Source organism: Manacus vitellinus, unplaced genomic scaffold (assembly GCF_001715985.3).
Source record: "Manacus vitellinus isolate BGI_N305 unplaced genomic scaffold, ASM171598v3 scaffold_5_pilon, whole genome shotgun sequence".
NCBI classification, from domain to species: domain Eukaryota; kingdom Metazoa; phylum Chordata; class Aves; order Passeriformes; family Pipridae; genus Manacus; species Manacus vitellinus.
The window spans coordinates 7,961,326-7,987,768 of record NW_021940682.1 but is presented as its reverse complement, the minus strand read 5'-3'; the positions used below and the strand labels follow the sequence as shown (position 1 = coordinate 7,987,768).

Below are 26,443 nucleotides of genomic sequence, written 5' to 3'. Positions count from 1 at the left end.
TTTTGTGTATTATCTGTTTATTAAATAACAGGATTGTTACAGCGTGGACTTTCAAAGACTTGCATTAAGGATTACAAATCAAGTTCATTTCTTGGCACTCAAAACATTACCAAATTGAAACTTTTTGTGAAATTTAAAACAAAAGAAGTTGTAACATTTCAGAAACCAAATTTACACTGTGGAAATTTTACATGACATTACAGAGCCAGGTTATCACTTGCAAGAATTTCTTAAATAAATGAAATTCATTTGCTTTAGGCAGCATTTCAAAACTTACAAGTCAGATTACTTCTTCACAAGAGACTGTTGACTGAACTTTGGGAGTTAAAGCTTAGGTAGCAGTTCACTTATGGACGGCACTACCTTGTTGAAAACATACTTCTTATGTGTTGAAAGTAAAAGGTGATAGAGGTGTCAGGTGAATTCCAAACAGAAATGAAATGCTTTTGACAAAACTATTAAAACTTTCCACTGATCACCAAAGCTGATTACAAAAGTGGTTTGCACTTCAGTCACATTTCTTAAATCTGAGAACTACCATCCCTGGACACAATGCAAGAAGTTAAAATTACTTGCTTTGTATTCATTACATGTAATACATACACCGTGACTTTTTAGGCTGTTTAAAAATACATTATATATTTCTGTGTGAATTATCTCAGATTATACATAAAGTATCCAAAAGTTGCACCTGCCAGACTTGTGCTTATATTGATGCAAAACTGAGGATTACCGTGAGAAAGATGCATTTTTAAACAGCTTCTTGTAAACTGAATTTTTAAATTTTCAATCTTTAGCAGCTTACAAAAGGAATTCTATTTCTAACTGATTAAAGGCAGAAGGAAGTGCATTTGGTAATAAAAAAAAACCTCATTATACTGGCCCAATACCACAAAGCCATGGAGGTTAAGGGCAGTGTCCTATTTTTCATGCAAGTTGTGTTAAAGATAAAATATCAGCAACACTAGAGTAAACATTTTCACTTTATACAAAAAGAGTGAATCTGCTTGAAAAGTACATGCAAGTGCGCTGGCTGGAGTTTAAATAAATTTTTATTCATAAAAATTAAAATGTTTACTTTATAAAGGCTAGTGTGATCAATAGTTATCTGTACGAATTATAATCAGAAGAAAAAAAAAATCAACTTAACTTCCAACCTAAAATTTCATTATTTTATGATTGTCCTCCAAAAAAAAAAAAAAAAGCGCTACTTACAGCACAATAAAATTTCCTCAAAAGCAACTCTAATCTCTGGTATAAATATTCCAATTCCACAGACTGTCTTTCATACTGTCATACATTCCAAAATTCAAAGAAGTTTTGGGGATCCCCTTCTCCCTGGCCAACTTAAATCTGTTTTTAAAAGAAACACTTATTATCCCGTTACAGTTTTGAAATCCGTTTTTATTTTTCAGTTCTGCCAGAACAAATTTACTATGGGATGGTCCAGGGGCTTGGTCCCGGGGGGGGAGGAAGGGGGAGATGTCCTTGTACCTGATTATAATCCCCAGCATTCATACACAAGCTCCAGTGCACATGAAAACCTTTGCACCCACTTTTTAGCAGGCTGCTATTGTTCACAAGCTCCAGGCTAATTCTTCCTACATGATACTCCATTAAATCAAGTTCAACGTTTTGTCTGCAGTTTAAACATTTTGGGGAAAAAAAATAATGTGGACACACATACATAGTAATACAGTCGACATGTCTACTGTGCTATAAAATTGATACCTCCATCTGTCACAGTGCATGCAATATATTCATGAAAGGAAATACTCGGTGCTTTCTTCTCTTCACAGTATTTAAACTTCTATTGTAAAAGCAGCTTAAAACTATGCCACAAGACTACACCGGCCGTCTTAACCACAGGCAACCTGTTTAGCAAGTCAGGCACTGGAACTTGAACGTTTTTTCCCCAAGTTCAAATGAGACTGTCACTGAGACAGAAGACTTGGTCTGCTTTAATTTGCACCAGAAAGCTGGTAAGGAAACATTTAGAGCCATTTATTATGTGGATTAAATACGACTTCTTTTGCAAAATACAGCATATTGTCCTGTTTGCAAATCAAACCAACTGTCTTTACATGAGCAGATTTACACAGTTGCAGTACACAGATAAGAGTTCATAAATAAAAATTCTACTCCGTATACCATGCCTAGCAATTTTCAAGCCAATGTAACCTCCAATGCATATAAATAGTGTGGCTGATACAGTCTTCACCAAAGATGTGTCTCACGAATCTCTGCAATGATCTGGCTGGCTCGCTGCAGGGCCTGCACACACAAACACACAGAAGCCAGAGCTGGTTAGTTTTTCTGTAGAGGTTTCTCAGGGAGGTAACAGCAGCAGTCTAGGAAGTGTAAAGTTAAAAACTTATTTTAAGCTAATCAGTTTCATTATGAAATGAGTGGCAACCCATTAAATTTTCAAGAAGGGCAGGCTTTTTCAACACACACAGTTTTAAAGTTTTAAAACCTCTTCAAAATAAAAGAATCTGCACCTACTTTTTATGACTTTTAACATTCTGTAGCATTCATTGCAGTGTAGTCTGCTAAACTGCAGATTTAAAAACTCATAATACCAACTAATATTGACATTATTTAAAGTATTACTCAAATTTGGAGAAATCTGAGCTATGAGTTTGTACAAGTGGTATGTCAGGGTGTCCAGTCTCAAATAGGCCACTGTCTGACCACACTGCATATGAAAGAGAAGCACCTCTTGGTACTTCTTCAGTGAGCTGAACTGGCAGAGGGACCTTTTTTATGCACCTGAATGCAAAGCAGCAGATTTCTGATGCAGGTGATGTGGACACTGACACACTACATAACTGAACAATGAAGAAATGAAGAGTTCACTATCATGGACATGTCATCAGGACTGTCATACAGATGTACACAGAGTCACTACAGGTGAGTGCAAACATTCCCACTGTTACATTATGAGGCACTGTCTAGAGACACCAGCCATTGGCCATTAGGCTCTGCATGACACACAGAATGGCACTTAAAACACTGTAAGCTTAATCTCCCAAAAGAGCACTACTTAAAACTACAAAATTAAATAAAAGGACATTATTAAAACCAAATGTATAATGGAAGATAATGCCAGATTAGATCTTCTGCTTTATGCCTAAAATATAGTTTAAGTTACTTCTCCCCAAGTACTCAATCTACATAATACTTTCTGGTCACATATTAGTTTTAATCCCTCTAGCAGAGAGAAGTAATACATTGGCATATTCTTAAAAAAGCAGCAAAGAAAAAAGGAAGGCAAAAGTCTTCCAAAAATCTCACATTTATATGGTGAACTACTGCCATGAACTCCTGATCTTTTTTTCCTACCTTTAGCATGTCAGCTGCCTCTTTTCTGCGCTGTGCCATGTCCTCTGATTCCGTCAGAAGGTCATCCAACAACAAGGATTTATACAGCTGGCCTACCAGCTCACTCTGAAGAGTGTCCTTCACGTGGTTCACTAGAAAATGCATCACTGCCTTTGGCACACTGCAAGAACATAAAGATTATGTCTTTATTCAAAGCCAAGTCTGCTCCAGATTGAAGAAGGTAGTAACATAGTACTAACTGCAGAAACATTAAGGTAAACATAGCACTTCCCTGTCATCAAATACTAAAAATTATACTGAGGATACTAGTTTATTGGGTAGACTAAAACTTCCATGGCCTCTCTAATCTGCTATAAACTTTGGTTTCCAGATTCCTGTATTCCCCCAAAATTTCCCACATACATAAAAATCTAAATATATACAAAGCTAGGTCTTTCCACAAAGATACAAGCAAAGCAAAGTTTTATATCATTCTTTGTTAAAAGAAAGAATGACAATTTTTAAGCAAAATTTTTCTGCTGACAGCAGAAAGAACTCTTTATGCTATTTCCATTCTTATAGCCAACTACTGGAAAGGTCAGCCACAGTAGTTCCTATCTGACCTTCCCTTTTGAATGACAGGATGGCAAAGCTAAGTTCTGTCAGGACTAGACAGCATCTAGAGTTCATTGCAATAATTTGCTGCAAATTGAAGCATCCATCTGAATTGAAGCATCCTCCAGAAGAGCAGGCATCTCCTAAATAATTAAACCTTTTACTTAATATTATACAGAACTGAAACCATTAGAGAAAGCAAGTGCTTCTTCAAACTTCTCAGTTCTATGAAGGCTCAAGTTTTACTGCTGCTCTCCCTTCTAAAAAATAAATATATTTTCTCTCTTGTTACTAACATAAAACATGGTAAAAATAACAGGATTAATATGTATGACTCTTGAGATACCACAATATTTGTATGGTTTCAATATTTCTAGAAAGTTGTCTTACCTGTCCTGAATGTTCTTCCTGACAATAAGGAAGTAGGATTTAATAAGTCGTTCAATCACTTCACAATCTCGTTGCTCACGGGCAGAAAGTTTGCGTGCAACAGGTACAGGCTATGTAAAAAAATAAAACCCCTCAGTTTACCAATTCTGCTCATTTGCATGTGTAAATAAAACTCAAACTGTGGAAACTAAAATAAACTATTGCTCTTTTAGTCTGATAGTTTGATAGACGTAACCTGTCTTGCAACAAACCTCTAATTCTTCAGAAATAAAACTGGAGACATATTAAAATCCAGATCTGTGAGACGAAGGTCAGAGGGCAACACTACTACATTTTTTTTAAAGCTCACTAAAGGAACTAAGCTCCAAACATAGGTATCTCCATCTAATTTAAGTTTTATCTTTAATTCATTCTTTTCCTCTAATATAAAAATTGAACTTCAGCAAAGAAGGAGTAGGAATTTGAGATGAGATTTGTTTCTCTACAAGAACGATCTAGACGAGTTCATTTGCACAGGATTTGCGAAAGGAAGCCAGTTATCCCAATCATAGGTTGAAACTGGGATGGGCAGGGGGGAGATGAAGGACTGAGCAAGGAGGAAAGCAGAAGAGACTGGCTCTAGAGATTCCTGTTGCTGTAATGGGAATTATTTTACAAAGATATCACATATTAGTAGCAAAGTTACAAGATTTGGAATTCAGATGTTTTCTTTGCTGAGCCTGAGCTACAAAGAACAGGTACTTGTCTTTCATGACTCACCACATCTAACAGGTTTACAGCATGTCCTTTTTGAGGACTAGCAGGTAGGGCTGCAGCTGGCTTGGATTTTTCCTCTGCTGATACCTCTTCTGCTTTTGAGGGTTTCAGCATTCCTCTCCAGTTGCCTGTCCCAGGCTCCTGAGATGTATCTGCTGCTCCAGGAGCAGCCTGCACAAACAGCACATTGAGAAAAGCATTGGAGAAATTAGAACTGTTAAGCAGTGTCTGATCAAATCACTACAGATAAGACTCAGTAAAAATGAGATTTTCATATGTATTTTCCCACCATTCTGTTCTTCACATTCCCCACCTTTGTTCTCCCTTTGCTGCTTACAGCTGACACAAGGTCCCAGTAAAATGAAAGCTTTTAAAACTCATATTCTTTCAAATAATGGTATGAAAATGTCTCACATAGAGAAGCTCCCCAGCATTTTAAGGGTCTATAAATAACTTATGAAATATGGAGTGGTCTTCCTAAATAATTTGGCTTTTACCACTTTGACCATACATCCTTGGAGCAATAAAACCTATACTCTCTCAGGATCATCCTGAAACTGTGTTTTGAAGATCACCACAGCTCTTGCAATACTTAAACTCTTTGGTATTTCATCTAAATACAAACTGAAGTTTCTTACAATAAGAGCTAGAAAACATGCACATTTTTATTTCCAAGTACCACAGCTATGAACACATTTGTGCTGCCAGACCTCAATTTACAGAAGGCTTTTTTTGTACCAAATCAAAACTAAACAAAAATCTCCATCCTCTGGAAGTGAAGATCAGAGTTTGTGGGAAGTTCCAGAGAAGGAATGACTCGCTGATCTCCTGAGAAAAGGACACATCACCCAGCTCTTAAATATTGAGAATCACTGGGCAAAAGAAATATTAGTGGATGGTATCCACCATATGTTAATTAGTATTAAAAAACCCAACAGTTTATTTTGATATGGAACAGGAGCAATTTTTATTTCATACCTTTCCATAAGCCTAATATCTGTTCTATTTACTACTGTGCTTTAAAATCTATTGCTGTTTGAAAAACATTCAAGGCTCTGCGCTATTATTTATGTCTTCCTTCAGATATAGGAGGAAAAAAGCTAAATTTATCTATTGTGTTTACAATTAAACACCACAGGCTGATCTTAAATCTAAAAAAAAAAAAAAAAAGTGAGAAACAAAGCATAGAATATCAAAAAAACCGAATAGCAACAGTAGCACACTAAGAGGAAGCCCAGCTAAACTGTCCACATCAGAAATTTTATTTAAATTGCACAACTGTTCAGAGGCATTGTAGAATACACTATAAGAATTCAAATCAAACTCTGTTAATAAGAGAGAACTACTGACAAGGAAAGCTCCATTACATTATTTCTGATTGCCAGACAGCTACTCAAAATGACAAAAATCCCTACGCCACTCTCGTTCTGTATTACTGTGGAGCCTGGTCTATCTCCAAAGTAGTTTCAGAAACAAAGCTACACAAGAGAAAACATGACACCAGCTAATATAGGACAGATTTTATGGGAAATGCAAACCAAATCTGGCAGCTTCCTGCAACTTTCTAAGTCACAACAGTATCTTCACAGTAGCTCTTGATTTCTTTCTAATGTTTACAGCATATCAGAACCTCTAAAACACTGAGTTTTAACAATAGTTAAGACTCTACTATTGACTAGATTTTTATTCTAACCACTTTGTTGAAGACAGAAATGGCAGCTTTGCATTAAAAGCTGAATGTGCATATGCAGTGAAGCAGAAAGCCTGAGTCCTCTTGGTACTCCCAATACACAAACTTGTGACTTTCCATCTTTTCTGACTGCAAGCGAAAGCCATTAGCAAAAAAACCTTCACAGTAATAATGAGCTGTTATTTTAACACAAAAGACATCACACCTGAAGTGTAAAAAAACACTGCAGAACACATTTCACAAATATAAGTAAACCAGGGATTGAACAATTATGAGAAACAACACAAAGGAGGTTCAGTTTGAACAAAGCCTGTAAGGATTCCCTGCAGGAAGCAGGAAACTCACATTTTAGCTTATCTTCTGTCCTCCTTCTTTAACTGTCAACACATTAAAAACATGCAGTTTAACAACCATGCTGAACACTTTTGATTACAATACTGTTGCACCAAACAATCTATTGACAGTTTGAGGCAAATTATGCTGCATTCTTGCACCACAATATATTGCAACCAAGAGTTCAAACAGAAAGCAGTGACTTTGCCACCTCATGGCACATCTTTACCTGCCACTGCACGTGCTGAAATCAGCAGTGCCAAGTAGTCCATAGTGGGGAGGGTAACTGTGTCAGTGACAAAGTGCTAAATCCAAACTGCTTTCCTTTCTGCGGGGCACCACAACAGAAACGTGCATGCAGTGCTTAGAGGAGAAATCAAGACAGACCTTGCCATCAGCCTCAGCAGAAGCAGCAGTAACAGTCTCCTGGGAAGCAGGTGGCAATGCACCTGGAGCCTTAGTAGACTAAGGAAGGTAAAAAATGCAGGGAGGGGGGGAAAAAAAAAATTCAACTGAAGACCACCAAATCTACCTAGCAAATTTCATACACTTTTACCTACGAGCGTCTTTCAAAATCCAGAAAAGAAGTATTTTGAATTTGCAAGAATAACTGTTATATAAGCAGAAAAAAAAGCAAAAAAAGGGCATCTTCAAGACAGTTAAGAGACTTTTGAATTATCTGACCTTCAATTTCATTTCAGCTCCTACACTGATGATATAAAGATGAAGTCAATAAAAAGAAGGATCAAAGAGCACTGAACGCAATCTCTAGATAGCTACCCTAAATTCCCAGTTTGTCCATCAGTTGTCTTATACTGAATAAAGGCAGTATTAGATCCATTCTGGAACTTGGTCTCACTTTTAAAGCTAGCAACCTTAATGAACCAATTTCTGTCAGCTGTAGAAACTCCTGTTACAACCTTGTGAGGAGTTTAAACTATGCTCTGTATCTTTGAATACTAAATACTTCACATAATGTTAAATAACTGTCTAAAATTCCAGCTTATTGTCAGACCACTCTTCTACAGCCAGGCAACATTTTCCACGACACTTGGTTGGTTCTTCCACCCATGTATGTACCTGTCATTGCACTAATCCAAAACCTGGTAAAATTAAGCAAGCTCCAGAGATAGAATACAGAATACTGAAAATGTCACCTCCACCATCTTCTCCCAAAGAAAGCAAGGCTGCAATAACTTGCAGTTTTAAGGGTGACTTAAAAAAAAAATCAAAAGCAACCACGAAGTCATTATGCTGGCACACTGGATACTTTAAATCATTTGTTAATCTTTAGAAATCAGTGTATCTCAGCTATAAACTTAAACATGCAAGTTCTGACTCCATCTTTAACATCTGCAGGCATTTTACCCCTTACCTCAGATGACCTTCAAGTAGTAAGTGTAACATTAAATTTATAGACAAGTCTTCAGAAATGCCAGATTTAAAACCTCCCAAAAAATTGCATCTTTATAAGAAAATGACATTCTGCTTTTATCTTACGAAATTGAAGGAAAAAAAGTCAATACTTGGAAGCTCCCAAGACTGTTACTAGGGTAGCATATCAAAGTTTCCAATACTTAGATTGGATCAAGGAGAATGCATTAAACTATAAATAAATAACTAAAAAAATCCAACATTTACTTACCTTGTCTCGTGGCACAGCAGAAGGCAATTCCCGAGCTAACCTGTTACGCCTTTGTTCCTTTAAAAACAATCCAGCAAGACCTCAATTATGTATTACTCTGTATCAACACATAGGCAAGATTCATATTTTACAGACTTAACATTTTAGAGACAAAAACTAGTAATTTCATCTCGACCAGTGTCATGCAATAATACTATGGTCCTATGAAACCTTGGTTATTTGGATAAAACTACTTTAATTACCTGGTCGAAACAAAATTCTCATTATAAAAAGTTTTGCAAAAATTTTTGCAACACGCTCCATAATCAAAACCTGAGCCTTTAAAAAACAACATCAAAGCTACACAATTTGGCTCAGCATAAATACCCCTACAGCTCTCACTAAACATTAAATATTCAAAGTAACCTAAAGGATTTGATTCCGTGGCCAGCACATGATTAGCCCGAGGGAAGAAGGAGGCAAAATTCGCTTCATAGCAAAACAAGATTTGAAGCAACTAGGACAAAAAGATCTCATTTTTCTTGAAATTAAGAATTGATCGTCCAGTAAATAAGATTAGGGTGTTTTACATGGTTTGGTTCTTCAAAAATTCCATGTCCTGTTCAGAAAAATGTTAGGAAAGAACTAGTTTAAGTAACACATGATAATACAATAATTTTCTTGTTCAACTTCAGAAAGTCTTGACATTTGTACTCAAAGCAGTTTCCATACACATTGTTTCAGAACTAGATTAAAGAGCAGTCTATCAAGTCAAATTCAATTGCATACCCAGTTAAAAGAAGATTTATGCAGAGAAGAAAGTAAAAGATTAAAAATAAAGAGTTTAAATTTTAACAAACATTTAAAAACAGAACACTACAAGAGCATGTAGTGACAGAACAAGACAGAAAGGCTTCAAACTGAAAGAGAGTAAGTTAAAATTGTGTATTAGGAAGATATTCTTTACTGTGAGAGTGGTGAGGCCCTGGCACAGGTTGCCCAGAGAAGCTGTGGATGCCCCATCCCTGGAAGTGTTCAAGGCCAGGTTGGATGGGGCTCTGAACAACCTGGTCTAATGGAAGGTGTCCCTGCCCATGGCAGGGGGGTTGGAACTAAATGATCTTCAAGGTCCCTTCCAACCCAAACCATTCTATGATTCTGTGATATAAAAACAACGTGTTGGATAAACACAGAGTGAGTGAGCTCTTAGCCAGATGGATGAAATATTGCAACAAAACCAGATTGGAAGAATCAATCCAGCAGAACAGTTCTGGAACTGCTTGTACAGGATGATGACAGCAACAAGTATTATTCAAGCTGGGCTTGAAAAACAGAAGAACTACTGATGAGAGGCTGATGGAGAAAATGTCTTAGGGAGACTGAAGTTTGGTAACACAGAGATTAAAGAACAATGCCAAGAGCAAGCAGAAATTAGAATCTGAACAGACAAAACAATACTTGTATTATCCTTTCACGAATGAAAGGAACGTTATTGATACATTGTGTCAGAGACAGAATGCAGTTACTTCAACATTAGGTGGTAGTTCACAACCACAGTTTTAAATTTCCTCTTACAAAAATTTCATTTAATAGCCAGTACTCAATTAGGTGCCTGTCTTATTTTCCAGACTGAAAAACAGGCAGAATTCTTTCAATTAAACATCAACCACTGTTCCTCAATGTAACAGAAATCTAACAAATCCACAGATCACGAGAGTATACACCATATTTGTAATATATCACATTTTCATACCCCAAAATGTAGAAATGTGTTTCAATGAAAGAACTTGAAGCATTTGTTATCATTTGTTATTTTATCAATTTTGCTTTCATTTAAAGGAGTCAAAAAAATGTATTTTCTCACCTCTATGTTGTTATTCATTAAACCACAGGCATCAGCAAAGTCTGGATGTTTGGTATTGATATAAGCTAACTCAATGGCCACGAGATTATGAACCTGCAATGCAATGACATTCACAGTTCAAAAATTCTGTTGGCAAATCTAATGCTAGTGAGGAGCAATGATCTACAGTGCTGGGAAGTGTGGTCTAACTGTCCATAGCAAAAGCCATTCTCACTGCCCAAGGACACTTAAGTTCTGATCCAGAAGGCGAGAATTCATTTATTCATCACAATTCATTCAGTCCTTCAGCCACGTGGGATGTTACATCAGTTTAACTTGTTACCTTCATCAAGCTAACCCCTCTCCAGCAATAAAAAAACCAAAACTCAACAATCTAATGAGTGTAAACTATATAAAAACCACAGATAACATGTGAACCAGTGGGAGATGGCTCACTATGGGGGATAGTGAGCATACAAAGCAAATTTTGCTTTTCACATCAGAGTCAATAACTGAAACACTTTGTTTCCTCCCCAACAAGCAGCCCAAATCAGACTTTTATATTAAAACATTTTTTCTCAAAGCTAGAAGTTGAATTTTTAGTTCTCATTAGCTAAAGGGCACTACAAGTCCCCAAAACACACAGAATACGGTCTATAATTTAATTTTCATCACTGCATCCCAAACTTCACAGTTAATGCACAGCTTCTGTTACCAGGGAGAGAAATACACTATATCAGAGAGGCTAGGAGATGTAGAATTGAAGTTTTAGTAAAATTCTTTTTGGGAAATTGTCAAAGGGGACAATAAGCTGAAGAGGAATGCCCCCACCCCTTTGCTTTTTCTGAATCAATATTCTAATATAGAAGAAGTTTCAAATCATGTAGATGTTAAATAACTAGCTATTTAACAAATATAAGTTAAGATTCCTTTAAAGACCTGGGTTCCTGACACTACCAACAAAAGCAACAAGGCTCCAAAAACCACACATTTTTACCAGTAAAATTAGAGTAGATGGAAAATTACCATTTCATTTGTGACAGGAAGTCTTCTACGCAAAAGACAGGTTACTACTTCAACTATGGCATCGTGCAATTTAGGAAACCTCAGTAATTCCTGAAAACAAACCAAAAATTTGTTTGATATGACTTCCCAAAGTTCTTAAGCAAGTGGGGGGACAAACCAATGATTACAAACCTAATTCTAAAACGTGCATTTTTACCTGGGTACTGTAATTACTACAGTGCTGGATAATCCTCTGCATTTCTTCATGAACCAGCTCCACACAGCGCAGGCTGGGCTCTTCTAAACGTTTGATTTGCCTTTTTACCAGCAACTCAAATGAAACTTCAGGAACAAACAAGGCAGGACGGGGACCCTGGTTCAAAAGGAGGGAAAAAGCTGCTAAACTGTGAATTAAAACAAGATGTATTCCTAAGCAGCATCTGATGAAGCCCAGAATAAATCAGGTCACAGTGCTCACACCCAACACTCAGAACAGGTCTCAAGATATGTTACAAGAATAATTAAAAATAAAAGCTATAAAGTTGTTATCTTTAAGACAAACTCTGTGTTAAACAATGATTAACAAGCACCCTTACAGAATCTTGGGAGATTTCCAGCTACTCCTGTCACCCTAGGCTTACAACTCTGAACAATTCTTTTCACATTTGTGGATCCAAGTTTAATTGAAATTTATTATAAAGGCAAAGACATTTTCTTATTAATTTGAGAGAAATATTGCCATTATTTATTTGACACTCCTGGGCATACAATACCACACCAACAAGATAGATGGGTTTCAGTGTCACTGATTTACAGTGTTTGGGATAATTTCATTTATCACCATACAGATTAATGCTTAGCTACACACAAAACATTTTTTACCTGAAATTTCTTTTTTTAATTAAATGAGTTTAAGAAACACAAAGATGTTATATGTCACATAAAAACATGACTTCTTTCTTGTTACTAAACACTATTTTTTAATTTTAGATTTATAGAAGGATAGAATATGCACACAGATCATTGCTGCAGAGCACCTCACAAGCTCCAAGACCATGAAGAAACCTGACTGTCTATCCACACCCAACAGGACACAGGACAAAAGCAGACTGACATGTCTGACACATAAAGTCAAGCTCTAAGGAGTGAACATTCTATATATAATATTCTACAAAATTTAAAAGTGAGCTTACTATGTTAATTCTTAGCAATACCAATTCCCATATTCTCAAGAAACCAAATCTGTCATGCAAACACTGAACCATTGCAAAGTTGTGTGCCTTATACGGAATTAAAATATCTGTGTCCTAGCCCATACATCTCAGACTGAGCTGTCATAACTAACAGAAGTGCTAAATGCAATATAAGACCAGAGGCAGTCTTCCATCACCTTTTCTGTAATATATAACAGCTTCAGCACAGAGCTGCCAAAGCTGGGCCTGTGCTTTATTTCAGCCTGTAAATAAAAGCAAGAAGATGTAACCATTCATATTAAACTCATTCCATATAGAATAATGTCTCCAAATTTGGATATTGTAATTTTTCCACTTAAAGTACTAAAAAATCAGGATTCAGCCTCTTTATATTAACTCATTAAGCTGAGATCTTTAATTCACAGGACTGAAGAAGCACAAATTTGCTGAAACCTTATCTTCCTATGCAACATACAGCCACAACACTTAGATATACAGAAGAACACTCACGGTAGCATTTCTAATGGCAGTCAGAATATCAATTGTATTAAGGCCACCCAGCGGGTCAACAGATTCCAAAGTTCTTCCAAAGGTCTCATGAAAAATATAGCAGATTCTGGCTCCACCACATCTGAAAGAGTAAAATAGCAACTGAAGCAGTAAACAAGAAAAAAGTTCTAATTGCTAGCAGTTTTTACAGTTGCTTGGATTCAAAACATGTTTGAGTCTGTTATGCTCCAGTGTAATACTACTGCCAATGAAAGCCAGTAAGAGGCACTGGGTCAATCTAACTACTCAGTCAGTATTCTAGGAAAAGATTCGATACTTACAGCTCTGAAGTCTCTATGTACTTTGCTGTTCCTTCAATAGTGTTACAATATTCTGTGGCAAATTTGGTAATAAGCTGCAATAAAGTAGCACTTTTGTCTTCAACGGGTTCCCCATAGCTGTTCAGTAGAGACTGGTACTGAGCAGCTAAAACATTAATTCTGGTTTTCAGTTCTGGCAAGCAATCCCTGATATGATGCATCAGTAGTCTAAAAATAGAAAACAGTCCCTCATTAGCAGGAAGGAAAGGTTTCAGTATTATTATCTCCATCAGAACAGAGAAGAGACAAAAATAATCACCAAAGGAAAACATTTTCTCAGAAAAATTACAGTAAATTCAAAAACTGAGAATCAAAGTTTGGAATCAGAGTTTTCCTCAATGCTCTACAGCACCAAAAGAGAAACTAAAGGTAAAAAAGAAAGGTCTGCACCTATTTCTAACACATCAGTTTACAGGTTAGAGTAATACCTGTTCAGTGTTCTAGCAAGATACTTGGTTCCGTTTCGGTTGGCTAGGGAAGGGTACTTCTTTTGGAGAAAACCATACTCATCACGAATGGAATCAGCCACACTCTTCTTGTTGTTAATGTCCAACTGACTCCTGAAGGGAAAAAGCAGAGTTGCACACCGGTTAACAGATGCAAAGTAAAAAAATTTCACATTTCTGCTTGTCTGGACAGGACATCTAACAACTGATTTTTTTGCTTTACACACATAACTAACCTTCTTTAGACTTCAAAAGGTTTTATTTTTTTGTTCCATGCAGCATAGTCAACAAATCAGTATGGGGAGCAGTTGTACACAGACTAAGCAATGCTTTTACCAAAACCACATGAGATTTGGCCTTGCTAAAGCAAAAACTGAAGTGAGCAGTGCTGTAGCCATATGCAGTTAGCACTAATGTACACGGGATCTGTACTGGATCAGTGCTAATGTGAACAGCTGAGCAGAAGCATTCCTCAAGCTGAAGAACAACAGTGGAAAGAAATGGTGACACTACAGTTCTTTTGGAAGAAGTGTTTCTACTCCTTTCCAAATTAGCAGCTGGTTGAGTGGAAGAACAAAGGCTTTTGAGAAGTGAGCAACAAGCTCCTCGCTTGCTTATTCAGTTTATTTCAACACTCTCACCTTATTCTTAAAACTATGTTCATGGTTAAAAAGGTTGAAAGCATTACTTCATAGTAACACAGTTTTAAAAATAGCACCAACATGCCCAGACAGACCTATTCACTACTCCAATGATGCCAAGTTTGACTGGAATCACTCTTCCCATGAGGACATCCATAGCATCAGTGCCAGCATCCATGAGATCCAGCTTTGTGATAACAGCAAGGGTTCTTCGACCTACCAAAAGGAAAAAACACTCACAGGGATTCTTTGTTTTGATCAGAGTAACTAAAACACATAATACAGCAAAGTAAAGAAAAAAGTGACCTCAGTTCATTAGATAGGTAAATACTGCACATCTAAACCAGGAAGGAGGCTAATATGCACAGGATTTGTCTGGAACCTTAATATTTCCTGAGCTCTCGGGTTGAAAAAAAAGTGCCAAGAGCTTTTTCGTTAAAATATAACACACTTTTTGAGTCTAAAAAAAAAATAAACCAGCATCTCAGCGAAATCAGTAAGTTCTTGGGTCTTGAAACTTTCATGTGAGGCTAACTACTTTAGTAATTCAAGTTCTCCTTACATACCACTACTCCTACTGAACCTGCAACATGATCTGCCGCTCCAGACCTTTAAGTTTCAGAATTCTAGGAAGTGATCCAAAAGACACAGTCAATAATCTTTACAGGGATAAATTAAAAGAGGTCTGCTACCCTGAACTAGGAAAATTTGGCTAAGCAGACTGCCAGCAGAGGTTATGTGGCAGACAAGCCAAAGCAGATTTGGAATTTGAAAATAAACAATAAATGTTACACTTTATAGGAAGAAAAATTCGAGGGTAAAGCGTAACACTAAATTTTAGCCTAATTTCTGTATATCTATTTTCCAGGTGTACTATTCCCTATTCTTTCAAATGACACAGTGCCATTTGTTAGTCAATGGTGCTGACAGCACTTTCCAAAAGCAAAAAGCAGGCATCTAGCAGCTTCAGATCTGTTCCAAAGTAATTAGGAGGTAAATATAAAATGATAATCCTCTTTTTAGATTAAATCAAATCAGTCAGTTCTGTCACATAAATGCAGGGCATAAAAATGGATACTAACAGTATATATTAATCTTAATCTTACTAAAGTCACTTAACTGACAGCTAGAGAGTCAATTGCTAGCTGCAGAACAGGATGGTGTATTTTCTCTACTAAAATAAACAACACTGAACAATAAAACACGAAACTGCCCTAACAGACCTCTGTAAACTACTAAAACTCTGAAAACCCCCAATATTCTGTAATATCATTTGCTGCTGTGAAAACAGAAGTAGCTCTTATGACTACATGTTCAGAAGCCAGAAATCTGTCAGATATTAATTCATCCCAGCATTTCCTGAGTTGCAGACACTGCAGCAAAAAGCCTTTAAGAAAATATAAAAATCATATTTTCTAGGAAACCTGGTGACATTTGCTTTTCTTACTACATTTTGCCCAAACAACTTCAGTTTTACTTTAGGATCTAATTTAAAGAATAAGTTGAGTTACAGCATCCAGTTTTGGTGCTTACCATCTGGATCCACCTCACGTGCTATTTTAAGTGCTTCTGAGGTGGCCATGTCTGTGTTAGCGGCTGTGACTGCCAGGATAATCGAGTTTGGGTTGCTGATGAACTGAAGGATTAGCTCTCTTATTTGAAGTTCAATGTCCTTAGGCTGATCACCAACAGGCACCTAGAGAAAAGCAAAACAGAACTGTTCAAAATTGTGTGTTTATGCCTGTGTGAGACTTGGTGTCCAAGAACCACCTGCACAACTGGCAGAGTCGGGGGGGTGTGCGTGGGCAGGGAAAGTAGTCATCTTGTCATCTTCGTGTCACAGAAAATGATTCCATATAAAATCTGAACAAACAGGACCTCAACATTTCCTCTAGTGTATCCTCACTTTGTACAACTTCTTACACAAAACACACATGGCGACTTCTGGAGGAGCAATGTGGAAAACATTTTCAAGCTTGCCAAATGCTCATCTACCTGCAGGAACAGCTCTGAGACTTGGAGTGCTACCTCTATGAAAAGGAACATGCAGCCCACACAACACTTCCAATGGGTTGTATATAGAAAGAGGAAGACCTTAAGCAACTCTACTTCTTACATCAGCAAAGAGCATCACAGACCCAAATCTCACACCAGAAGACAGTGATGTGTTGAATTTATATAACACTATTTAAACCTGAGGAAAGCTGTCTATCTAACAATACAGGATAATGCCAAAGAGTGAACATGCACACCTTGTTCAAAAATACCGTTCACAGTGAGCCAGAAAAGAAGGATTCTGCACCCTACCTTTGTCATTCCAGGTAAATCCACAAGAGTCAGATTCACAACATTAGCTGAAAAAATCTTAAGATGAATAGGTTCAGGACTGATCCCCTAGAAATATATTAATAATAAAAATAATTACTGTACTGGGTTATTTAAATGCATCATTGAGAAAACCAAAAGCTGTAGTTACATACTAGAAAACTTTCTTTCATCAGACTCCTACATGGTAAGGAAAAGAAGCCAGACACATCTGTCAACTAATTTCTTTGTATTTGGCAGCAGCCCTGTTTTCTCCATCATAAAATGCAAAAAAGCTTTTATATGTGAGCGATTATACAGATATGCAAGAATAGAATACTCAATTTTATAATTACACATTAAGCCATATATGTGGAAAAATGAAAGCAAGTTTAACTAAAAGTTCATTTTTTGCACTATTATTACACAAGTTTAAAGTAAATTAACAATTCTCTGTCTTTTATCTGAAGTCATTTATCTCATGGACACAGTGAAAAAATGTCAAGATAGCAAGTAGCATTGCTTGCAGCATTGCATTGTTAAATGTTTTCACTTCTGCAAATGTTTTCACTTCTAGTTGCCAAAACTGTTTAAAAAAGGTTTAAATAGAAGTTTAAACAGCAAGAGAATTTATGGAAAGGCAAAGATGGACAGTACATTTACCTTATTATTTCCTGAAATCCTCTCCGTTTCATTTTCTATTTCCTGACGAATTTCATCAAAATCTGTATAGATCTGAAGTAAGGAAGAAACAAAATGTTTAAAAATCAAAGACAGCATCCAGTTACCTAATTGCAAAACAATGCTCTCTTCTCCAAGAGACAGTGAAAAACTCTCTTAAGTATACAGAATATGAGAAAAAATAAGAATTACTATTAGCCCTTAAGCTGATGTTAACAGGAATCATCAGAGCTAAAAATTACAGAAAATGGAATCTGTTAAACAGTATTTACTCTGCTGACTAAAACTGTGAGATGGCAGTTGTTAGCACTTTTATGCATCAGTGTCAGACACATTATTAACTAGTGTTCACCTAAAGAGAATGCAAACACTTAATTCCACTTAGAACCTAATTGCAATCATTTTAAGTTAAAAAAACATGTAGCCTCAAACCCTTCTCATCTTGAAGAGAATAAGGGCAGAGTTTCATTTTCACATTTTTCCACTCTTGTCAGAACTCTTCTCCTTCCACCAATCCAAAATAAGTTAGCACAGAGCTACCCTTGCACAGGTTCCCTCTGCAATCCTCCCTAGCTTTCCTTCCATTCCTAGCACTGTTTAAAGTAATAAACACTTATGTAATTCATCTCCCAACAAGAGTATGACTTTCTCCAAGCAAACAATTAAGCTTTGACTCTCTTATTTAAGTCCTTGGTCATCTCAGCTTCTGGTCCTCAACCCTGATGCACATTCCTTCTTTTTCATAGCTTTCTAACAAATCTCTGAAGTTGCCAATTCTTCAGTGGACTGAAATGACTTGTGATTATACATATCCTTGTCTCTGCCACGTCCGTTCTAATTTTGCCAATGCACAAAATAGAATAATCAACAAAATAACACAGAAGGTAAATAACTCAGCAGAATCAATGACCTACACAACAGATATTTTGTGTTTCCAAAAATTTTCTACTCATAAAAAGCAAAACACAAAATCCTCAATACTCTGCCATATAGTATAACAGGCAGAATAATCTCCTTTTTGGGAAAGTCAAGGAAAGATAACAGAATTACATATATATACGTTAACATATTTATGACAGTGCTACTCCATCATCAGAGTAAACATACCTTATTTTTGGTATGAAGAAATTTACCCCATTCTGCAGCATCTACCTCTGAAAACAAAGAATTGATACATGAGGAAGAGGAAGTAGATGTTTCAATAACATTTTTCCAAGAGCCTGACTGTTGAAAACTACAATGTGATTTTATTTTTTTCAAGCAGTAAAAGAAAAATTAGTTAGCTTTCTACAGTTAGATGTTAAATAGCTCAGTATAAATATATTTATGATTCTGCCTATTGAAATCTCATTACTATGTTTAATTTGTCTCTCTTACACAAGGTCCACCTTCCTAATTGTGACTGAGCCAATCAGCTGTCCTACAATCTTTCAGAAATGGTCTAGTTCAGCAAATATCAGCTTGTAACAGAAAACAAAAGAATTATTAGCAATAGCTTAAAAAACCTGGAAAAAAAAATGAGGGCTTGTAGCTTCTTTTCTTTTACCATGCAAGCGAGATCAAATTTCAGCTGAAAGAAAAAGTTAGAAAAACCTGTGGGACCAAAACCAAGCAAACAGAAAATACATAAGAATTCTGCATAACAAAGAAGCCTTAGGAGAACATGTCTCTTCCCAAATCTGTCAAGGACCAAACATCTTCTCTCTTGTCAGTCACCACATTAAGTCCAGAATTACTTGGAGGCTGTGCAAGAGCAGCCCCAGAAACAGCAAAGGAGGTTTTGTCAATTCTTGCTTCGTAGCAAAGGCAGCAGTTTGAGTCACACTGTGAGACAGTCACACTTTCACAATTAGGTTTCCAAGTACTAGTGGTAAGTTCTATTTCCAATTTTTAGTTTGTGGTCGTTTCCTCTCTGCTCCCTGACATAGCAATCTGCTCTAGAAGAGTAGTCTACTAGAAATCGGGCCATTTGGCAAACACACAGTTTACCTACAGTCAAGTCATCCTTTGAAACATTCTTTTCACTTAAGTTGAAATTCAAGATACTGATCAACAAAGATTTTTTTATAGGATTTGGGAATTCAAAGTGCAAGAAGCTCTATGAAGCAGCAACGGCACAGAAGAAAAGCAAAAATCATCTCATTCTAATGCAACAAGGTCAGAAAACTAAAAATCAATCAGATCACAAGACTCAGCAAAATAATCAATCAACACAGGAGCTGAAGTGTAAAAGGAAAAGTGTAATCAACAATAACGTGGCATGAAATGTACGTGGTTAGTGTATATAAGCATGCATTTTATGTGTAGGGAGAAAAAGCAAGTGGATAAAGGCAACCTTTAGAAAGGTGTCTTGGATTTTTCCATGTAGCAGGGTCTGCAGTTAAAAAGAAACAGCATTGAATGGTATTTAACAGTTTTTACATCATAATTAATATAGCATTTTATTAACTTTCAGTACCAGATTCTATTAGGAAGATCACAAATGCATGCAGACAGATGTAGATGCTATTCTAGTACTGATGAGAGCATGTAATATATTAACACTATGCACACAAATAAGATCTTAACTAAACACAGATCTTAACTAAACACAGATAAACGATGCGTATCAGATATTCTATACAACGAGTTTACTTGATGATGACTATTATTGCCATTCCCCTAATTCAAACAGCTCACAATGTATTTTATCTCAGCATAGAAAACAGCACCATTAGGGCTCCAAAAAGCTGAACTTCTTTGGTGAAATGTTTCTTAACACTTACTCATGGCAAGAACCAGAAAGAGTAAGAAAATATTTGTAATGTCCTGGAAGTAAGATTACTGTATGGGAAAGAAATCTGAGGTTTTGCATCAATATTTCTAAGATTCCATTAAACAATTACATCAGTTCTGAGACAGATTTAAGAAGAGACAACATAGATATGACCCTTCTCAACCTTTAATTTTCTCAAACTATTTATGGAAATCTCATTACAAAAAAAAATTATTGAAGGGTTGTTGATGAATTTACAGCTCTATTTTTATGTCATGTCTGCACAACTGCACAGAAGTGCAAGAATCAAAACAAGCTGGTGAAGATATTTTTCGTTCGTGCCTGTTTGGTACCAAATGCAAGTAGCACAGCAACAATCACCTCATCCATCTGGAAAGCTCAGAACATCTGGAGAGTTATTTTAATGTCTTGCTCAGATGACTAAGTCAAAGGCACGTGTATCATCAATGGAAATATGCCGATTCTGATGGACTGCAACTATCAAGGAAAAGCTTTTAAACCCCAAACTTTAATCCTCATGTTCCACAGGCACGTGAGCTATAAGAAACCATCCTTAGGAGGAAGCTTTTGTTTGTCTTGGTTGATAAAGAGCCAAAATTACATCTCAGTCTCCAAAGTGAGTGCAAAATGAAAGGGTTCCTTCATTACAGGTTATTGTACAGGTTTAGCTTATTTACCGTTCAGAGGAAATAAAGCAAAATGCACATATAGGAAGAAACTACAGTATCTTCAGGATTGTATTGCTCGTCTCCTCTTAAAAATTAAATCCAAGAGAGTAAAGAGAGGCATAAAGCCAGGAAGAGAAATATACAGCAATATACTGCCACTGTTACATTAGGAAGATGGACCAAGCACTCTCCTGTTCTGTCCCTCCTCAGGAGATGATGTCCTTCTCAGACAAACTGTTTCAGTCTTAAATTATTGGTTTTGTAGGAGTATAGGAATTTGCAGCTAGGTACTAGGTTTGGTTCTACGTATAAATAAATGAGTTTTTTCAGTATAATCTATCAACTTCTTAAAATATCTTCAAAGGAACAGAACAGGAGAGTGCAGTATATTGAATATCTCTTTTTTACTTGGCTTTGCAGAAGCACAGGAGAAAAAGTTTGCAATCCAGTTGGCGTCAAGGATAGAAAAAAATGGTCCAAGATGCATTTCAAGTCAGAGACACTGCATTTTAACTTGCTAACACCTACGGAAAAATTTCCCAATTGATCTAATTTAACACAAAGGATTTGCATTACTCTAAATGAAAGGATGTTCAAGGCAAGGAGAAAATATTTTAATTAGCCTACATTTGACAACTCAGTGTTCTGGTTTACATGCAGAACAATTTTTTTTATCACTAGTTTAACTGGTAAATCAGTCTTCCCCCAGTTATGTTACTTTCTGGAAGCTTTTCAGGCAAAACCTTGAGGTGAATTAATCATCTGATTACATCCAAGATTCAATGCAAGATAAAAGTGTGACATTTTGGTCATTATAAGAGTCAGTACTAGAGATTTTAAGAAATTAAGACAGCAGTTGTTAAGAATAAACAGATTCTGCCTTTGAGAAAAAAAACCCAAACAAACAACATAAAAACAACAAAAAAGAAAAAAACCCACAGGAACAAACAACAACCAAAAAACCCCCACCACATCTTCCAAATAAAGCAAGTGTCTTTATTTTTCTGGCTTTTCATATCTTGGAGTAAGACCTGAAAACCTTAATTAACACACAGGAAAACTAGACATATTACAGTATTTTTCTCAGGACTGCCATCCACCAAATTGTACTTTTTATGTCCTACGCTACAATACTCCTTTAAGAAGCTCAAATGCAGTACAAAGCTTAGTAACTTTAATTATTCATTTATCTCTTCTCCCTTTCTAAAGCAGTAGAAATGTTACTCATACACAATGGGAGCACAGAGAAACTGTTCAGGGTCATAAAAAGCCACCACCACAGAAGATTTCTTGCAGCATGAGAACTTCCCAATTACTAAATTCCTAGCTTTCTAGTTTCCATATCTTCACAGCTTCTGGATCCAGAAGGTGACCATCTGAACTCTCTTTCTCCCCTTACCCTATCACCTCATCCTTTCCTAGCTCTATTCCTCTAAATTAAAAATAAAAAGCCAACTTGTGAAAAAAAAACATGCACACATCTTCCAATCCCTTCTGCATGTTGGGCCATTTTTTCCATCCCTGACACCAAGTGGATTGCAAACTTTTTCTCCCGTGCTTCTGCAAAGCCAAGTACAACAAAGCAGGTCACACTGTTCTGCAGCTGGGGCTAAGAGATTCCTCTTTGATGTACAGAGCAAAAAAGCTGCCAAAACAGTGCTGATTTATCAAGCAACAGATCTGTATTAATTATTTCTGTGTTCCATATCAACTCTATCTGTCCAGAATTTGAACAATGTTCAGTTTCCTATCTTAGGACCAAAAAAAATCCAAAACCTATAAACACTTAACTAATTTACCACTGAATATGTTCCCTCTTTTTTTCTATTTCTGAAGTAGCGGGTCAACTACGAGAATAGGTTTTGCTACAAGACCAATTTATTATTTGACAAGACCAGGCCTAGTTCTCTGATTAAGTCCTGTTTCTCTTGCAATTGGATCAGAAAACACCCCAGTGTGGTATCACCACATCAAACACACCCTTTGTGCTGAATCACTAGAGCCTAATAATAAACAGCAAAAGCACAATGAGAACATTTCCTTCAGGCCAGATCACACACATCTCTGTGGAATATACATATCAGTCTGAAATATCATGTTATGAAAATAGAGAACTTTGTATTTAATTGAAAAATTATCTCTGTTATTTTCTGACTGTCTTGATTTATTGCAGTGACCACAGTACAAAGGTCTCACATCGCTCACCACTGACTTTGAGGAAAAAGCAAGGATGATCTTTAGTGCTGCATATTAAAAAATTAAAGCTAGTCCAACTGTCTGGCTGCAATTTTTCTCAACAATCTTTCCAATGTGCTCCCAAGAATCAAAAAAATACATTTTAAAAAATCCAAAAGCAAACCCAAAAAACTTCCCAACCAACCCAACAAAAACCCTAAATTCATACGAACTGATAGTCTTTGACAGCTCACATGCATCAGATGTCAAAATTAAGCCATTGGAGAGACACAATTTTTTTCCTCATAGCCATAAAGACAAGGTAATTGTCCATGCTTAAATGAATAGCACAGCAGTCAAAAGTGCTTTGTGTTAAAAACAGGGAAGATGCAACCACTCCAATAATGGTAAAATTTAAACTTGTAAAAATCACAGACTAGTACCTATTTCTAAATGGCTGTGTTAATATATAACACTAGTAGATATGTAGACCAAGCATTAGGATGGATAAAGGTGACAACCACAAAGCAGAAGTCACAGAGACAGTTGTATAAAAGTATCTGTACATACAGAGAGTTCAACACCAGCATTCAGAAAGCAGCATGGCAAGACTGATAGTCTCTTGTCCAATATTCAATTTGTAATGAATCATCTGGACAAAATCCTTTTCTGTAAGACTATTTCCCTCTGGGAAATCCCAAACACATATTCAACCCTATCTCAACATCCATCTCATACAAAGAAAATTATGACTTCTAATGGCATAGTGACTTATTAAAATGTCAGGCAGCACAGCCAGGATAAGAGGTTGTCATCCTTTTTCTTTCCAAGCTAATTGATCCCATCTTCTCAGGTCTAACAGGACAATCTGAACATACACTAAACCAGATCAGTGAAAAACCATTTAGACCATGATTTGCCTGAGTTTTGGAGAGAAGAGGCATTTCAAACTCAACTGGTAAATCATAAAGGTTTCTCTATTCTTACTAAACAAGCCCACATCTCTCTCACAGGAACAACAAGATGAGATTATAACACATACATCTTGCATATTGATTTTTCCCCCCCCCAAAAAAAATCTAAATGGGCCTCTTAAATAATAATTCAGTCCAACATCCTTATGCAGTATCCTCAGATCAAATGCAACCTCCAACAGAAAGGCTCTGCCTTGACTCAGAATACTTTAATTACAAAACCATCTTTTATACCTGTAATGTTGCAGAGCAGAACGAAGTAATATTTTACCCTACAACTCAGAATCAAAGCATTATGAAAAGTACTAGAAACTATACACTGCACAATGCAAGCAATGTAAAACCACATTTAGAGAGAGCAAATCTGCCATTTCTAAAAGGTTGCCCTGAGATTCTGATTCTCCACCCTTGGCAGTTTTCAATACCCAGCTGGATAAAGACCCAAGCAAACTGCTGTTGAGTTCAGAGCTGGCCCTTTTTTGTGGAACAGATTGGACTAGAGAGCTTCTGAGATAATTTCCTACAATTGTCCTACAATCTCTCCCATGGATTGCACACTAAAAGTTCTTAATTATTATAAACCCTAATTGTGTTCTCTGCTTGTTTCAATAACAAGCAGAGCTAGAGCTTAAACCTTTAAAAGGGCACAGTGTTAGTAACTGTCCTTCAGAAATCACACGCTATAAATATTGCAGGAAAACAAATACTGTACAGAACTTCTGATACCTTGACTTATTGTCACTAGAAATAAATTCAGAAAAATTTGAACACAATGAGAATTAATAATTATAGCCCCAAGTTCATCACACCAACAAAACCTGTGCCCTTTTTACAGTCTCCATCAAGGAGCTAAGATTTATCTTACAATCAAAAGGTCAATATGCCCCTGCTGCTCTTTCCTAAAATCAAGAGCACTAGTTGGTATAGAATGAGCACTGAAAGTCCTAAGGGATAACTGAGATCACTTTCTTGATCTGATGAAGGATAATATAGAAACACTACAGAAGACAAGCTTCAAACTGGACAGCCTCAGAACATTTAAAGTGCTGTTCTTGATGCCTTGGAATCCCAGTGTGGCCCAGTCAGGTGGTATCTGTAAGCTACAGAACATGCCTATTAAATCCTGTTTGCATCTACTACAAGTTTGTTTTCATTCCTCCTTCTTCTGCTCCATTCAGAAATTACCTCATTCCTAACCTCCTTCTAAAAAGTCACTCATCCTCTGAATGAAACACCTTATTTATACAGCAAAAGAGGAGGGGAAGAAAAACACACACACAAAAAATCATGTTTTCTACACTCTACAACAGTCAGCTTAACAACTGAAATGCTTTCTTTGGCCTATTTTTCTCAAAAGCATTTCCTAAGAACAGAAAAGCTTAAAACACTAAGGATACTCTGAATGTCCTAAAGATTTTGACTTCATGACATTTGCTAAATGGACAAAACAGATGTGACAACAGCTGTGTTTTCTTCCGAGCAAATTTTAAAAAATACACTTGAGTTTTAAGATGACAGCAACTGATTTTTCAGTTAAAGGAACAAGAAAGATTTTAAGTCTCTTGGATCACACTTACCATTTTCATCTCCAGCTCCTTTCCGACCATCCTCTGGGGAAACGTGCACCAGCTGCAGAATGAGGGGTCTCCGGGTGACAACTCCAGTACCTCGTGGGAGCAGATCCCTTCCCACGAGACTTTCCAACACAGAACTCTTTCCACTGCTCTGAAAATTGGAATACAGCTACGTTACTTTCTTAAACATAAAAATGCTGTGATATTTTAGTTTTAGTTTGCTTTCATCTAACCTGCAAACAGGTACTGAAGGATACAAGTCTGCTACAAATCAGTAACTGTCTAAACCCACTCAGGATATTTAAAAACCATGGGACACCTAAAAAACATGTAGATAGATATATTTTCTATCTCTTAAGGCTAAACCACATATGTAACAGTTTTTTTCAGAAAAATTAATATCCTATTTAGCATTTTCTACCACAAATATTGAACTCTCCAGATACAAAACAGAATTTCCTTCTGACCATTATAAAGCAAGCAAAATATATTATGCAACTTTCTAAAGTCTTGCAGTAAAACTTTATAAACTAAGGAATTTAACCCTCTGTTAGTATTTGTT

The 26,443-nt window shown here is 36.5% G+C and overlaps 1 protein-coding gene across 2 annotated transcripts; it reads right to left on the bottom strand.

The window, feature by feature from the left end:
• Positions 1 to 26,032, bottom strand: DNM1L (dynamin 1 like). 2 transcript variants are annotated; one of them, XM_018080478.2, is made up of 19 exons: positions 25,885 to 26,032; positions 20,050 to 20,088; positions 18,822 to 18,868; positions 17,697 to 17,768; positions 17,037 to 17,123; positions 16,263 to 16,425; positions 14,825 to 14,945; positions 14,071 to 14,202; positions 13,604 to 13,810; positions 13,284 to 13,404; positions 11,798 to 11,953; positions 11,602 to 11,691; positions 10,597 to 10,689; positions 8,754 to 8,810; positions 7,496 to 7,573; positions 5,089 to 5,256; positions 4,330 to 4,439; positions 3,346 to 3,505; positions 1 to 2,274 (listed from the first exon to the last, which is right to left on the bottom strand). In XM_018080478.2, exons 5-19 carry the CDS (start codon positions 17,043 to 17,045, stop codon positions 2,218 to 2,220), a joined length of 1,722 nt encoding a protein of 573 aa, XP_017935967.1. In that variant the 5' UTR covers positions 17,046 to 17,123; positions 17,697 to 17,768; positions 18,822 to 18,868; positions 20,050 to 20,088; positions 25,885 to 26,032; the 3' UTR covers positions 1 to 2,217. The 2 variants fall into 2 exon arrangements, with proteins under 2 accessions (XP_017935967.1, XP_017935965.1); XM_018080476.2 differs by lacking the exon at positions 20,050 to 20,088.
• Between the last annotated feature and the right edge of the window lie 411 nt (positions 26,033 to 26,443).

What these genes read in the sequence shown, in the direction of transcription:
- DNM1L (XM_018080478.2), bottom strand. An exon ending in ACGTGAGGTGGATCCAGATG is followed by an intron (nt 14,946 to 16,262) that starts GTAAGCACCAAA and finishes TCCTTTTGGTAG; the next exon opens with GTCGAAGAACCCTTGCTGTT. An exon ending in CTTGCTAGAACACTGAACAG is followed by an intron (nt 13,811 to 14,070) that starts GTATTACTCTAA and finishes TTCTATTTTTAG; the next exon opens with ACTACTGATGCATCATATCA.